The sequence below is a fragment of the Heterodontus francisci genome, chromosome 48 (assembly GCF_036365525.1).
Source record: "Heterodontus francisci isolate sHetFra1 chromosome 48, sHetFra1.hap1, whole genome shotgun sequence".
In the NCBI taxonomy this organism is placed as follows: domain Eukaryota; kingdom Metazoa; phylum Chordata; class Chondrichthyes; order Heterodontiformes; family Heterodontidae; genus Heterodontus; species Heterodontus francisci.
Window position 1 is genome coordinate 3,677,184 of NC_090418.1, and position 17,099 is coordinate 3,694,282.

At 45.8% G+C, this 17,099-nt stretch overlaps 1 protein-coding gene across 3 annotated transcripts in view; it reads right to left on the reverse strand.

The window, feature by feature from the left end:
• Positions 1-1,337: 1,337 nt before the first annotated feature.
• Positions 1,338-17,099, reverse strand: part of LOC137357370 (RNA-binding protein fxr1-A-like) — a 42,553-nt gene continuing 26,791 nt past the window's right edge. For 2 of the 3 annotated variants that reach the window (XM_068023652.1, XM_068023654.1), the window contains 9 exons: positions 16,967-17,045; positions 15,569-15,678; positions 14,764-14,850; positions 8,981-9,161; positions 6,817-7,032; positions 5,178-5,378; positions 4,053-4,151; positions 2,781-2,890; positions 1,338-1,758 (listed from right to left, as the gene is read on the reverse strand). In XM_068023652.1, coding sequence (XP_067879753.1) covers positions 1,591-1,758; positions 2,781-2,890; positions 4,053-4,151; positions 5,178-5,378; positions 6,817-7,032; positions 8,981-9,161; positions 14,764-14,850; positions 15,569-15,678; positions 16,967-17,045 — 1,251 coding nt within the window. In that variant the 3' untranslated portion in view covers positions 1,338-1,590. The remainder of the gene's footprint in view (positions 1,759-2,780; positions 2,891-4,052; positions 4,152-5,177; positions 5,379-6,816; positions 7,033-8,980; positions 9,162-14,763; positions 14,851-15,568; positions 15,679-16,966; positions 17,046-17,099) is intronic. The other variant, XM_068023653.1, reaches the window with a different exon arrangement.

Sequence of the window (17,099 nt, forward strand, 5' to 3'; positions counted from 1 at the left end):
GATCCAAATTGACACCGTAACGCAGTTTCAAATATCCTTCGAACTGTTGAAGATGCACGGTGGGCAAAATAATTTTAAAAACTCAAAACACTGAGAAACAAAATTACTTCATTCTTGGTACACCAAACTAGCAATCGAGACACACAATACACCCGCGAGCAGAAAGTCACACACTGGGCACATGCCCAACTGCTGAGCGGTTGAATCTGCTTGCTCCTCTTAATTGCTCTTATGGTGGGCGACCGGCTGTATTTATGAGGTTGCCCGGTTTCTGGAATGGCTCCCACTCTGGTTAGTGTGCCATCAAACATTAGTGGCCAACATTAAAATTTGTAAGGAGCACCCCACTCATCCCCGCTGGATGCAAAGCGGTCCTGGTGCCCAGACTTTGCCCTGTGCTAAGCGTCCCCAGCTGGTATCACAGCTCAGTTACCACCTTGCCAGAATTCGAGAAGCCAACTGGCTACCGAGTCTAGTTGCTGACGCTGGCGTCGTGGCTGCTGCCATCGCAATATGGAGCTATGCGTGTGTGCTTGTGCGCATGTTTTGTCACCAGGGCCGTGAAGTAATTTAAAGAAATTAAACTATTTTTGCTGTTATGAAGTCTCATGATCACACGCACCAGCCATCTTCCTGCAGCACAATGGGTAACAGTATCAAAAACAGCTGCGCAGGCTCAGTGTCATACACTCATACTGAAGAAATCCAGGCTTAAATGTTAGTGTGATGCAAGGCTTTAGGAGCGTTCGGTTTTTAAATACTGTACAGTGAAAATAAATTAACCTTTTAAATGAAGCTGCTTTGTCCAACCTCCAACCTTCCTGACAATCTTCTCTCCTCTGCTATCTCTGGAGCCTCTTTCGACCCATTCTCCTCCTCTTCCTCTTTCCTTCCTTTCCAGTGTTTTTCCTACTTTTCTAACCAGCAATGACTGAATCATTCGGTTTTTATTTTTCCCCCCAGTTATATTAGTTGTTCCTTTTTTTGATTTACTAATCAGTGCAAGTAATACAGACTGCATCATTTTATACAGTGTCTCCTTACCAGAAGTGGTTGCATACTCAAGTTTCCTTTTTTTGCGATTTTTCTGTATTTTTTTTTTTAAACAGACAGCTTTAAGTAACCGACACCTTTTCTTCATGCTCTCTACTAGACTCATTCTGATCTATCCATCTTCAGCTTCTATAACCAAACCTCTCTCTTTAATATATATAATATATCAGTCACTGACCTCCGTCGGAAAACAAAATCCCAGTTTTCTTTTACACTGTCAGAAGGCACAACATCTTTATTTAAATGTGTTTTTTTGTTTTTTTTTGCGTTTTTTTAAATGTGTATTTTTTTTTTTAATTTCCTTGAACTTTTTAATTAAATGTCAAAAAACAGATACACAGATATATGTCTGAACACCTCCCCTCAAACCTCTGCCCGGTGCGGAGGGTAAGGGGAGGGCAAGTGCTGTGTCGAGTCGGGTAGTAGTAAGTAGTTGTAAGTAGTATTCAGGTTCCTATCTTTGGCAAGCTTTGACAAGCACTATTGAATAAACATGATGCAAGCGGGACTGAGATTCAAGGTGGAGACTGCGGCGTTTTACGAAACACCGTTCACCACGGCCTGCTGCTCGATGGTGGGACTGGCTTGCTCGCAGCTCTGCCCGCGGTCCTGGGAGCCGCTTGCTGTCTTGGTTCTGCTGCCATTTGGACTATTGGTGGGGCCGTTGGGCACAGCACTGGGCTCGTCGCTAGGGTCCACTCGCTCCTGAGGGAGGCCAAGCACAAACACAGTGACTGCATTTCACATCCCCCTGGACATCTGGTCTCTTGTCCCCTTCCCACCAGCTCACAATGCTTCCAGGATCGCCACAGTATGGCTTCTGTATCCTCCCTTCGTGCTGCACCTTTGAGGTTCAAGTACCCTCTATTCTGTCTCTGGCTGCTCTCAGACTCAATGTACACTGGAATTTAGATCAGTGTGAAACCAGACCAGGAAACTTCCCATTGCCATCTGGAAACTTTGTGGTTAGGTGGACAGAACACACTGGTACTTTGCAATGCACTATGAGGAGTGAAGCTGCCTGCAAATCGACCCATGGCCACAAGGTAAACCCGCTCACACCTGACCTACATTTCTTCCCCATTCTCTCATTCACACACACACACCTCTCTCAAAAGTACCTTCCTGTATGTATGCATGAATTAATAGGCTATGTGACAGTAGGAGGCATCGCAGTGGAGGTTAGTAGCATCCTTGGCTGAAGCACATATCACTAGAGCGAGCTGAACTCACAGTCAGAGCACTTCTTTAAAAAGTCCTCCTTCCCTCCAATCCTAGTCAGACCCAGGGTTGAAACAACCCAAGAGAGGAACTAAGAACTCCAGGAGGAGTGAGGAGAAAGCTATTTATGCAGTAAGATGTTGTGATCTGGAATGCATTGCCCCTGGAAGCAGATTCAACAGTAACTTTCAACAGGGAATTGGATAAATACTTGAAAAGGAAAGAAATTAGCAGGGCCATAGCAAAAGGAGGATTAATTAGATAGCTCTTCCTGAGAGCACAGGCACAATGAGAGGAATAGTTTCCTTCAGTACTGTGCAGTTCTATGATCCAGCTACTGATTCTCCACCCATCCTGATAACTCTGCCACTAATACAGGATGCGCGCGCACACACACTACCACGGCTTCCCCAACTGCATACAGTAACGCGAGCCACCAGTCAAGGTCCAGAGGCCTTGCAGCAGAAAGGGTTACAATGAAGAGTGCCCTGAATGAGAATCCTTACCAGTTGTTTTTCCTCCGGCTCTGGTTCAGGGGCGCTCTCTGATTGCTCCTTTTGCATGACACACTGTCGGCTTTGTGACTCGGCACGGGAAATGTAATCGGCCACTGTAACTGAGGTAGCAAGTATCTTAGAACTTCAGGCACCAATGCCAGCACATTACTGAACTTGAAAAAACACCCGGTTGTATTTTTTTTTTTTTGAAACGAGACATAGCAGAAAGCAGCATAATGGAAACACTTTTATACTGGGATTGAGAGCAGATTATGCAGTCACCTGCTCTTGTTCCAAATCAATGTACAGTGCCATATCTTTGGGGGAGGGCCTGAACTTTTGCATCTACACTTGTCGCAGCCTCTCCCACAAACCAGCCACGTAAATATTTACACCAGTGATCTCTGTGGAGAGACTGGAAAAGCTGGAATTGTTCTCCTTACAGCAGAGTAGGTGAAGGGGAGGTTTAATAAAGGCATTCAAAATCATGAAGGTTTTGAGAGAGTAAACAGGGAGAAATGGTTTCCAGCAGCAGGAGGGTCAGTAACCAGAGGACACAGATTGAAGGTAATTGGCAAAAGATCTAGAGGGGACGTTGAGGACAATTTTTTTTTAAAATGCAGTGAGTTGTTGTGATCTGGAATGCACTGTCTGAAAGGGCGGTGGAAGCAGATTCAATATTAATTTTCAAAAGACAACTGAATACTTGGAAAGAAGAAATCTGCATGGATATGCAGAATGAGCAGGAGCGGGATTAATTGGATAGCTCTTTCTAAAAGCTAGCACAGGCACGATGGGCTGAATGGACCTATATTCTCTGGAGTTTAGGAGAATGGGGGCGATCACATTGAAACAGACAAGATTCTGAAGGGGCTGGACAGGGTAGACACAGAGATTGTTTCTGCTGGTCAGGGAATCTAAAACACGGGGGCACAATCTCAGGATAAAGGATCGATCATTCAGGACTGAGATGAGGAGAAATTACTTCACTCAAAGGATTGTAAATCTTTGGAATTCTCTACCCCAGAGGGTTGTGGATGCTCCACCATTGAACACATTTAAGGCTGAGATAGATACATTTTTGGTCTCTCAGGGAATCAAGTGTTATGGCAAGCGGGCGGGAAAGTAGAGTTGAAGCCAAAGATCAGCCAGGATTGTATTGAATGGCAGAGCATGCTCAATGGGCCAGATAGTGTACTCCTGCTCCTAGTTCTTGTGTTCATACTGTATCATTCTATGGTCAGTCAAGTATTCACCTGGCTTGCATTTTCGCGAACTCACCTGGCTGCCTGTCTCTGCTCAGTGAACTGTCCAGTCGGTTACCACGATTGCGACGTCTTCGACTCCTGTTCCGTCGTGGGGGTCTTCCCTCGGTCTCATCTGGGGGGGGGGGGGGGGTGGCAGAGGAGGGAGACAAGCAATGACTCAGTTCAGTCCAATCTCACCCTTTCCCCTGTTACACAAACCCCACCATTTCATTACACAGATTGAGAACACTACTCAGCAATCAGCTTTAACCTTGCCTCTTGCTCCTTTTTTTTTAAGAAAAGGACTAACTTTCAGATGTAGGGATGGGAGGCTTCAGCTATGAAGAGATACTGGAGAAACAGTAGTTAGAAGAGTGGTTAGCACCACAGCTCCAGCGACCCGGGTTCAGTTCTGGGTACTGCCTGTGTGGAGTTTGCAAGTTCTCCCAGCGATCGCATGGGTTTCCACCGGGTGCTCTGGTTTCCTCCCAAGGCCAAAGACTTGCAGGTTGATAGGTAAATTGGCCATTGTAAATTGCCCCTAGTATAGGTAGGTGGTAGGAGAATTGAGGGAAGGTGGGGATATGGTAGGGAATATGGGCTTAATGTAGGATTAGTATAAATGGGTGGTTGATGGTTGGCACAGACTCAGTGGGCTGAAGGGCCTGTTTCAGTATTGTATCTCCCTATGACTCTAAGCTGGGATTGTTCTTATAGCAGAGAAGGTCAAGAGATTTAATAAAATCATGAAGGGTTTTGATAAAGAGGAAATAAGGAGAAACAGTTTCCAGTGGCAGATCGCCAGTAACCAATGACACAGATTTAATGTAATAGGCAAAAGAACCAGAGGTGGTGGTGAGAACTTCTTTTAGGCAGTGAGTTGTTGTGATCTGGAATGCACTGCTTGAAAAGGGCAGTGGAAGCAGATTCAGTAACAACTTTGAAAAAGGAATTGGATAAATACTTGGAGGGGAAAAACTTGCTGGGTTATTGGGAAACAGCAGGGAAGTGGAACTAATTCATAGCTCTTTAAAAGGGCCAAATAGCCGCCTTCTGTGTTGTATCATTTTATAATTTCCATCAGTGTAGAATTCTTGTACAATATCCCCCTCCCCAGCCAGCAATCCGTGCACTCAACTGGAAGAAGCCCATCACATACCAACACCGTTCTCATTGATGGACGCATTGTCCGATTCCACAACCCCATCCATCATGGTGGCATCGTCATCAGTGCGCCGTCTGCGGGATCTGCGGCGCCGGTTCATGTTGGCGTGCGATTCGCTGGCATCTGTGTCACCGGCTTGATCGGTTTCTGCATTCTCGAGCAGGCTGTAAGGATTGCTGTCGGGGTCTTTCAACACTGGAACAGGAGAGCAGACACACACAGTTACCACAGAGAAAAGTACTGCGCATTTCCAGAGGGAAATTGGACAAGGCTGATGAAGCAGCACCGGTGTCCCTCTGTAATCTCTCTCCACCTGACCACCATGGCCTGCTTCAGACTTACTTTCTCGGTGGCCCTTTTGTCTTCTGATTTGGGCCTCCTGGACAATTTGGTCTCCTGGCTTGCAGCTGCCTAGACTCTGCTCTCCAACTCCTGCAGCCTATTCGCCTTTAAAACATACAAAACTACAGGCACTAAAGCAAATAATCCAGCCTGGAACTCAGACTGCAGTATTGTTCGGCTGGAGGTGCCATCTTTCAGATGATTCCCCCTTATTTTGAAGAGGAGCAGGGAGATCTGGGCCAATAATGTCCCTCAATCAATATCACTAAGCACACATCATCTGGTCATATCACACTGCCGTTTGTGGGAGCTTGTTGTTTGTAAATTGACTACCATGTTACGGGGCTATAGAAACGTAAATCTTTCTTCCACAAAGCCCAATTCTTTAACCAAACCTTAAAGCACCACCCCCTAACTCTATCCCAGAGCTTAGCATTCCATTTCCCCTTATTACCCAGTCTGTAAAGAGCAGTGGTAGGCTTTGTACATCAAAAGACACTATATAAATCCAGGCTCTTGACTGGATTAACAGGCTTGTTATTCAGGAAGGATATCAAACAAGCCGATGGGCCTTCATTCGAATGGACCTCGTGATACGCATGCACTCTAGTGTGTTATTATGCGCAAGAACAATTCTCCAAGTTATTTGATCTCTTCTCATCTGCTACAAGTGCTCTCCAAGCATCATGGGATGGGCAATCTCATCTGACTGTACTGCTTTAAAACAATTACTTAAAAAAAAAAACAGGGGAAAAGAACAGACTTTGGACAACTTTTGTGCTGAAGGGGAGGTCCATACTGGGGAACAGAACACAGGAGTAGGAGGCAGCCAGACCCTCGAGCATGTCCCATTATTCAATTAGATCACAATCTGGATCTTTAACTCCACCTACTCTGCCTTGGCTCCCTAAACCTCAACACTCGACTAACAAAGTCTAACTCAGCTTTGAAATTTTCAATGACACATAACATTGACAGCTTTTGGGGGAGGGGAGGGGAGAGCTCCATATTTCCAGAACATTTTACAGGCTCTGCAGACTGAAATAGTGTTCTTTATAGAAGACTAGCATCCACCTGAAAGCAGGGAACAAACATTTCACGTTAGCGTCTGCCACTCCATCAGTCTGAAGCTTGAAACAGGTCCTAGCAACAAAGAGTTTTCTAACCCACTATGTCAATCGCCCTTTAGTCACTCTTAAATAACAGTTTAGTTAACACTATTCAAGAATCCAGAAATGCTACTTTAAAGCTCGGGAGGTTTAAAAAAAAACTCCTAAAAAGCTCAACTTACCTGCACTGATTGAGGAAGTACCACCTCGACCTCCGCCACGACCTCTACCAGAGGGAGGACCCCCTCGGCCACGGCCTCCAGTCGGCCTCCTGCGGTTAGTGTCGGATCCTTGCCTGCGATCCCGATCCTCGTCGACCTGGCCCAGCGACCAATCACTCAGCTCATCCCTGCGCTCAGATTCTGTCTCGGAAGCATTGGAGAAGTCGGAGTTGTTGTCTGTGGTGAGAAAGATTTGGACATTAGGGCGAGTGCTCTGCAGTGAATTTAACCCACACAAGCACCAGATAAAGACCAGATTCTGACTATATATCTACCTCTTCATACCTGTATCTAATTAGCCAGGTGAGGAACGTCTGTGCACAAGCCATCCAAATGTGCTATTGAAGAGTCGACACAACTAGATCCTGGTTATCCACTATGGAAGGGACGCTCCGAACCAAACTGACCGAGGAATTAAGTGCGAGACCCAACCCATTTATTTCTCTCATTTCCTTCCCACGCTCTCAAGTGTCAGTGTGGCTCAGCAGTAGCACTCATGCACTTTGGTTGTGTGAATTAAAGCCCCAGTCAGGGGGTTAAGTGTGTAAGCTAGGCCAACACTGCCAATGCTCACCACCCACAGTTCCAGATGAACATGTGGGTGAGGTAGCAGAGGACAGGATGGAAGCAACCTGGATGGAAAAGTCCTGGGGAAAATTGATGTACAGAGAGATTTGAGTGTTCAGGTCCATTGTTCCCTGAAGGTGGCAACGCAGGTCAATAGAGTGGTCAAGAAGGCATACGGCATGCTTTCCTTCATCGGACGGGATATTGAGTACAAGGGTTGGCAGGTCATGTTACAGTTGTATAAGACTTTGGTTTGGCCACATTTGGAATACTGCGTGCAGTTCTGGTCGCCACATTACCAAAAGGATGTAGATGCTTTGGAGAGGGTGCAGAGGAGGTTCACGAGGATGTTGCCTGGTATGGAGAGCGCTAGCTATGAAGAGAGGTTGAGCAGATTAGGATTATTTTCATTAGAAAGACGGAGGTTGAGGGGGGACCTGATTGAGGTGTACAAAATCATGAGAGGTATAGACAGGGTGGATAGCAAGAAGCTTTTTCCCCCAGAGTGGGGGATTCAATTACAAGGGGTCACGAGTTCAAAGTGAGAGGGGAAAAGTTTAGGGGGGGATATGCGTGGAAAGTTCTTTACGCAGAGGATGGTGGGTGCCTGGAACGCGTTGCCAGCGGAGGTGGTAGACGCGGGCACGATAGCGTCTTTTAAAGATGTATCTAGACAGATACATGAATGGGCAGGAAGCAAAGAGATACAGACCCTTAGAAAATAGGCGACATGTTTAGATAGAGGATCTGGATCGGCGCAGGCTTGGAGGGCCGAAGGGCCTATTCCTGTGCTGTAATTTTCTTTGTTCAACACTAGAGAGAAACCTCTGACAGGAGATGGGGAAATAAGAGTTGCAATGAATTCAGTGACGGCATTTATATAGCACACTGAATATGGTAAAACATTCCAAGGTGCTTCACAGGAGTGTTGCACAAAACTTTGACAGTCATAAAGGAGGGCAGCACAGTGACACAGCGGTTAGCACTGCAGCCTCACAGCTCCAGCAACCCGGGTTCGGTTCTGGGTACTGCCTGTGTGGAGTTCGCAAGTTCTCCCTGTGACCGTGTGGGTTTTCCCCCACAGCCAAAGACTTGCAGGTTGATAGGTAAATTGGCCATTGTAAATTGCCCCTAGTGTACATAGGTGGTAGGAGAATTGAGCGAAGGTAGGGAATATGGGATTAATGTAGGATTAGTATAAATGGGTGGTTGATGGCTGGCACAGACTCGGTGGGCCGAAAGGCCTGTTTCAGTGCTGTATCTCTCTATGACTCTATTAGGGCAGATGGCCAAAAGCTTGCTCAAAGAGGCAGGTTTAAAAGGAAAGGGAGATAGAGAAACCAAGAAGTTTAGGGAGGGAAGTCCAGAGCTTAAGGCCTCGGCAGCTGAAAGCATGGCTGCTAGTGGTGAGGCAATGAAAATCGGAGTTTTAGTGGTGAGAGGAATGTCCCTGTTGTTTATAACTTAATTTAAAAAAAAATAGAAGCTGCACGATAAAGAAAAAAGTCAAACAACCTGCCACATCACAAGCAGCAGCATGAATTTAAAAGGCACGTACCTCGCCTCCCACGCCCTCGGCCACTGTAGGATCGTGAACTGTGCATGGAGGAGGCGGTGCTATCGTCTGTCATGTAGCCACGCTCCTTGTCTGCACGGGTGGACAGGGGTCGGTATCCCATGCCGATCTGTCGGAGCTGTTCATCTATCTGCAGCCTCTCCAATCGCAGCTGTTCCACCTCCTGCGAAGAGATGGTGGGGGCAGGACAAAGACACAGCAAGTCCACAACAGGTTTTCCAGTCATATAAACAAGTGCGAACAAATTTAACGAGCAATCGTAACGGTTCAACACACTCATGCCATAATTTCTACCCTCTGAAGGCAAGGCTCGCTCACTGGTGTACAGTCCCATGTCACCAGCTGTCCTTCAGTATTCTGCCCAACTAACTACCATTCTTCAGTTGTAAGCAAGTGTCGGCACGATACTACCTCAAATTCCACTCTGATCCTGTCCCTACCCCAGACACTTTCCCTTACCAGAAGTCAAAAAGACAAACTTGCATTTATATAGCACCTTTCACAACTTCAGGATATTCCAAAATGTATTACAGCCAATTAGTACTTTTCAAAAGTTGTAATGCAGCCAATTAGCAGATAGCAAGCTCTCAAGTAGCAATGAAATAAATGACCAGATAATCCTTTTTTGTTTAAATATAAAGTGATGTTGGTTAAAGTATAAATATTAACTCAGGATACTTGCAGAACTGCCCTGCGCTTCTTCAAAAGAACGGCTGTGGGATCTTTTACATCCACCTGAGGGGGCAGACAGGGAGGTGGTTTAACACTTGTGAAATACGGCACCTCTCGACAGCGCAGCATTCCCTCAGTACTAGATTTCTCTTGTTGGATTTACAGCGGAAGGAGGAACGAAGCTCAGAATACCCGGAGCCCACTCACTGCTTCAAAACCGCTCTTCTCAAAATGGAGCAGGAAAAGTCAATGGCCTCTTTGTCCACATCATACAAATCATTTGGTCTTTTCATTAGAGGAATGACAGATCAAAATGATCACCGCTACACAGGCGTTATAAGCACACAGTGACCGTGACTGCACCTCAACGTCATTCATTGGCCACAAAATGCCCTGGGACATCTCCAGAGATTTGGTGTACGTTCGCTGAAGTAAGTCAATGTATTAAGTCATAAAGGTTTACAATACATCGATCGTTGCTATTTAAAAACATACTTCGGAAACATCGATGGAAAACAAATTCCAGTTGGGTTGATGTTAAGACTGTTGTTTAATGGCATGGCCTGCTGGGGGCAGTATTGTCATTTCATTGACTGTCAAGAGCACTCTGTAGAAAGAGTGCACTTTCAGAATTGTGCAGTTCATGTTGATATTAAACAGCGAGACAGGATTTAAAAAAGGAGCAAACTTTACTCAATAATTTAAATATCAGGAGGAAAGGGTTGAAGGCTGCTGCAATTTACAAAGGCATCCATAAAGAACACACTGGTATGGATTCACGCAAGGAGGGGCCGCACTGTACACCATAGCCCAACACGTCTCCAAGGTTACAACAGGGGATGCTCACTTGATATCCTGAGGGATTTATTGCTGTTGTCCCGTGAACATGTTCCCACAATCAGGTTTATTGAACAGAACGGGTGTTAAATTGGTGCTATTCATATCTTCCAAAAAGGAGGCCTCACCCATTTCTCTTTGGTGGTGGTGGTGTGTAGCTGGGGTTTGGGGAAATAAAGACAATACTCTTATTTAGAAACAGTTAACGCTGATGACAAAATCACTGCATGTCCAAGGGAGACAATCAGGAGTGAAGCAAGGCAGAATTTTAAAAGTTCCAATTGAAGTTTAAAGTGCAGTGAACATGACTTCTCTCCTTCACTCCCACTGCAGATGGTTCCATGGCACTGGCATCCAGCAGGTACTTTACCCAACAAGTGCAGGCTCACACAGGAACTGGGAATGGAGCTGTTTAACTGTGGAGACAACAGTTCAATCTGACCCTGCCGAACACCACCCCCCCTCCTACCAAACAAAAGGTACATTTTCCAGTAGAGACTGGCAGGGGTCACGAGCAATCAGAATCAGAAATGCTGGCAGATTTCTCTCTTTTCCCATCAACTTGCCCACTACCTACCCAGGAACTAGAGGCCCACCATTGTCCTCACTGAGGTCAGCTAATCACATGTAGCTTTGTACCAGACTGTGTAGTACACTTGGCTACTGACCAAACACAATACTCAAAACATTAGTAAAAGAAAATTTGCAGGTGAGGGAAATCAAACAGAAATGGAATTTACTGGGAACATATGGTAGGTCTAGCAGCATCTGAAGTGGTTGGCTGCTTCTCATTTTAGGTGCAGCCCATCATACTCTTTCAGATGACCTGTGCATTTTCAGATGAGACGTCAAACAGAGGCCCCACCAGCTCTCTCGGGTGGATGTTAAAGATTCCATGATCTTATTTTGAAGAGAAGCAGGGGAGTTCTCCCTGGCGTTCTTGGGTGATATTTACCCCTTAACCAACCCCACCAAAGCAAAAAGCAGATTATCTGGTTATTACCTCCGTGCTGTTTATGGGAGCTTGTTGTGTGCAAATTGGCTGCCACATTTCCTACATTATAACAGTGAATACACTTCAGAAAGTACTTCATTGGCTGAAAAGTGCTTTGTGACGGCCTGAGGTTGTGAAAGACACTACAGAAAGGCAAGTTTTTTTTGTATTTGGTTTTCATTTCAATCCTGGCAATTAGGATCCAATATGTTAAGTTCCAAAGAAGTCAGACTGACTGCACCAGATTAAAATATTAGCAAGCTTTGCCCATAAAGAGTAAAAGGGTAGCTCGGTAGAGAGGTCCCCTTAAGGATCAGTGTGGCAATCCATGTGTGGAGCCACGGGAAATGGGCGCGGTCTTAAAATGAATATTTCTCATCTGTCTTTACCATGGAGAAGGTCATGGAAGCTAGGGAGGGAACACTGATATCCTGGAGCATATCAACATTACAAAGGAGGAGGTGTTGGAGGTTTTGAAGCACATTAAGGTGGATAAATCCCCAGGGCCTGACCAGGTGTATCCTAGGATGTTATGGGAAGCAAGGGAGGAGATTGCTGGGGCCCCGGCGATTTTTGTATCATCGTTAGCCACGGGTGAGGTACCGGAAGACTGGAGGATAGCTAATGTTGCGCCTTTATTTAAGAAGGGCAGCAGGGATAAGCCAGGGAACTACAGGCCGGTGAGCCTTACATCAGTGATGGGAAAGTTATTGGAAGGGATTCTGAGAGACAGGATTTATATGCATTTGGAAAGGCAAGGTCTGATTAGGGATAGTCAGCATGGCTTTGTGCGTGGGAAATCATGCCTCACGAATTTGATTGAGTTTTTTGAGGAGGTGACCAAGAGGATTGACGAGGGCAGGGTGATGGATGTTGTCTACATGGACTTTAGCAAGGCCTTTGACAAGGTCCCACATGGTAGGCTGGTCCAGAAGGTTTGAACAGATGGGATCCAGGGTGAGCTAGCCAATTGGATACAAAACTGGCTTGGTGATAGGAGGCAGAGGGTGGTAGTGGAGGGTCGTTTTTCAGATTGGAGGCCGGTGACCAGTGAGTGGTGTGCCACAGGAATCGGTGCTGGGCCCTCTGTTGTTTGTCATATATATTAATGACTTGGATGTGAATTTAGGGGGCATGATTAGTAAGTTTGCAGATGACACCAAAATTGGTGGTATAGTGGACAGTGAAGAAGGTTGTCTAAGGTTACTACAGGATATAGATAAACTGGGAAAGTGGACAAGGTATTGGCAAATGGAATTTAATGCAGACAAGTGCAAAGTGATGCATTTTGGGAAGTTAAACCAGGGCAGGACATATACAGTGAATGGCAGGGCCCTGGGGAGTGTTGTTGAGCAGGGAGACCTTGGGGTGCAAGTACATAGTTCCCTGAAAGTGGCAACACAGGTAGACAGGGTGGTGAAGAAGGCGTATGGCATGCTTACCTTCATTGGCCGAGGCATTGAGTACAAGATTTGGGACATCATGTTATAGTTGTACATACCGTTGGTTAGGCTGCATTTGGAGTAATGTGTGCAGTTCTGGTCGCCGCACTGCAGGAAAGACGTGATTAAGCTAGAGAGGGTGCAGAAAAGATTCACAAGGATGTTGCCTGGTTTGGAGGGCTTGAGTTATAAAGAGAGATTGGATAGGCTGGGTCTGTTTTCCCTGGAGCAAAGGAGACTGAGAGGGGACATGATAGAGGTATATAAAATTATGAGAGGCATAGATAGGGTAGATAGCCAGAGTCTGTTTCCCATGGTAGGGGTGACTAAAACTAGAGGGCATAGACTTAAGGTGAGAGGGAGGAGGTTTAGAGGGGATCAAAGGGGTAAATTTTTCACACAAAGAATAGTGGGTATCTGGAATGAGCTGCCAGAGGTGGTGGTGGAGGCAGGAACAGTAGCAACATTTAAGAGGCATCTGGACAGGTACTTGAATGAGAAAGGCATAGAGGGATATGGAATTAATGCAGGCAGGTGGGATTAATATAGATAGGCATTACGGTCGGCATGGACGCGATGGGCCGAAGGGCCTGTTTCTATGCTGTACGACTCTGACTATGACTATGACTAAAACAGAAACCCGGATGTTACAAGCACAAGCAGCTCACTCAAAACACAGTTTGGGGGAGGGAAGCAAAGTATGAACCATCAGGAGCCTCTGACCTACAAGAGCAGCTGAAAGTCAAAAAAGATCTCGGAGCATTACAGGCAGCAACAGGAGGCTACATGCCTGCATCTGAGTGTCAGTGGGGGTGGGGGAGGGATTTGGGAGGGGGACATGGCATCTCAACAGAGCTGCACTTTGCAGCTTCTCCTCCCACAAGGCTAGCACCAAATCAGACACTTCAGCTCCCCTGGGAGCACTGCCAGAGGTCATGACATTGAGTTGTATTTAGATGCACAAGTGATGATCATGGAGAAATCCATTCCTGGGGTAAACAAACACCGGCAATTAAATTAACGTCACACAAAAAAAAACACGCGTGCAGAGTGGAAGGATGCATAGTTCTAAATCAATTCACCATGACCAACCCCACCAACAACACAAAACCAATCAGCACTTTTCAGCTTCAAGTGCACAGACTTGCTTGCACACTACTGCCCTGTTTTAGGGGATTTATGTGGCTCAGTTAGGTTCCAAGCCTGTCACCCATATATTTTTTTTTTTAAAAACAGTATCATACGCCACAGGCAGACATTTGAGTCATTGTGCGCTGGTTCTTTGAAAGAGCCATCCAATTAATTCCACTCCCTCTGCTTTCCCCACAATCCTGCACATTTCCTCTTTCAAGTCTTTATCCAATTTCCTTCTGAAGGCAGGGAGCATTTCAGATTACATCTCGCTGTGTAAAAAAAATTCTCATCTCACCCTCTGATTCTTCTGTCAATTATCTTAAATCTGTGCCCCCTGGTTACTAACCTAACTATAGTGAAAAGTTTATCCTTATTTACTCCATCAAAACCCCACCAGAATTTTGAACACCTTGATTAAATCTCCCTTTCAGCTTCTCTGCTCTAAGAGCCATCCAGTTTACATGTCCCTTATATAAGAGACATACTACATACATACTATAAAAGAGAGTACAGAATGCCTATTAAAAAGTTCATTGTATGGATACATATGCACAAACAAAAATACACAGCAGTTTCCAGTTCTCAAGGCAAAAACCCCTGAACCACCCCAGAATCTTCCTCCACATTTTCAAGCTGCGGGGTAAGATCAGCAGAGCCAATAATTTGTCAAACAGTCCCACAATTACCGTCAGGTAGGACAGGTGATATTCCAACAGCACTTGAGCGTTGACGAGATTCTCCTTGGTGCCAACGAACGTGAAAGGAACCATGCCCTGCAGGATAGAGAGGAACAAACTAAAGCAGACGGCCCACTACCTACATGTCTAGTACTTGCTGACTGATAGGTAACCTACAAAGTCTGGCTGGTGAAGGGATTGGGGCTCGGGTTGTTGATATGCTGACCAGCAGTCGGTAGTGACTGCATTCCAAAGAACATCTGGCTGAGGAAGTACATCCATGTCAGACTGGGATGACATTTCTCAGATCCATGTTGACTTGTTTTTGGGGCCAGGGAGAAATGGGGTCTTCACACAATGGTGGTCACCTTGCTGTTGTCTCAGTGGAATGCACCAATAGGCTGCAGTTTGGAAAGGGTGGCTCCCGTTCATGCCCATTGCGGTAGCAGGGGGGCATTCTGGGGACGACGACATCGCAGCGTCAGATCTGGTTCCAAGGATGCTTGGTGAACTTCTGGATCTTTGGACACCACCAGATAACACGTCGTGCCTCGTTCCCCTCAATGCAGTCACACCAGCCTCATGAATCTGGGGTTAATTTGCTTCCCTTATTCCGCACCCTATGGAAAAGTCCAGTAACTCCAAGGTGCAGCATCATCAAGAGGGAGCTCTGAGCAAGTCACTGGCTGGGAACCTGGCCCTCAACAAAATGCTTATGACTAACACTGCTTTATTATTCCAAGCAGATGGAATATTTAAATGCGGTAACATTACGATCAGGACCTAAGTGGGACTTTGCTCAAAAAGTACTCACCTCCTCCCTGGGCAGCCTCTTATCATTGTCTCCTTCAATCCGAACCCTCACCACACCAGACTTGTCCACAATCTCCTGAATTACTTTCCCGTTCTTGCCAATCACTTTGCCTGTGTCACAAACAGATACACATGAATGGCATTAACTAGCTACAATTCCTTCTTTAGGTAAACCCTCAAACTTTTTAACAGTTGCTTTTTCTAAATACCCAGTATTCAGAAGCCTTTGTTGGCCTACAGCACAGGCTGAAGTGCCCTGCCATTTTTCAGCATGACCCCAGAGGGCTGTCTCTAGGCTCACTCAATAAATAGGCGCCTGTTTTACTGCATATATTGAGTATTTAACTGGTTGAAGTGCAACACCTGCAGTCAAACCCCTAACTGTACTAAACACGGCTGCGTGGAGCAAACACATGAAGCATTAGTACAGCAACAGAAAGGACTTGATAAAGTCAGTGAACAAAACTGGTAGATGAAGCTCAATGTGAGGAAGTGTGTGATCATCCACTCTGAACCCAAGAAAGAGAGAGTAGCGTATTTTCTAAAAGGTGAGAAGCTAGGAACCGTCGGGGAGCAGAGAAATTTAGTCCAAGTACAGAAATTCCAAAGCTAGTGGACAGATGTATAAATAATTAAGGCTAATGGAACACCAGCCTCTATTTCAATCAGGCTGGATTACAAAGGGTGGAAGTTATGCTGCAGTTGCATGAACTTCTGGTTACACTGTATTTGCAGTAACTGTGTTCAGTTCTGGGCTCCGCACCTCAGGAAGGATCTATTGGGCGGGGGCGGGGTGGGTGCAGCGCAGATTGACCAGAATGATACCGGGGCTAAGAGGGTTAAATTAGGAGGATAGGTTGCACAGACTAGGCTTGTATTCCTTCAGAAGATTAAGGGATGATTTAATTGAGGTGTTCAAACTGATTAAAAGGGGAGAGTGAGAGAATCTATTTCCCAAAAAGCTGTCGAGGCTGGGGGACGATTGAAAATTTTAATATTGAGATTGACAGATTTCTGTTGGGCAACGGGATTAAAGGGTTATGGAACCAAAGTAGTTGAGATAGAGTTAAGATACAGATCAGCCATGATCTAACTGAGTGGCAGAACAGGTTGGAGGGACTGAATGACCTCCTCCTGTTCTCATGTTGCAGTCAGGAATTCTGTATGTGTTTTCTGCAGGGAATTATTTTGTAGGAATACAATGATAAGCTCAAGTTTCTACAGCATGGAAAGCAGAAGTGAAGCAGGGGTGGGTGGGGTAATAATTCTGGTTCTCCCCCACCTGCCTTTCCTCTGTATATGCTGCTCAATAATAAAAGACAGATCCACGTGTTAGCTGGTGAGAAGATTCTACTGATTGCAGATGGAACCTGTGACCACGGATCAGGACAACACTCACCAACCAGGCTGCGTGGCACTTGGACTGAGTTCTCAGAGAATTCCAGGTAACCTCGAGCCTGTTTTACTGCTTCTGGTGTCTGGGGAGAAAGAGAGAGAGAGAGAGAGAGAGAGTGTGAGTGTCTAGTTATTAA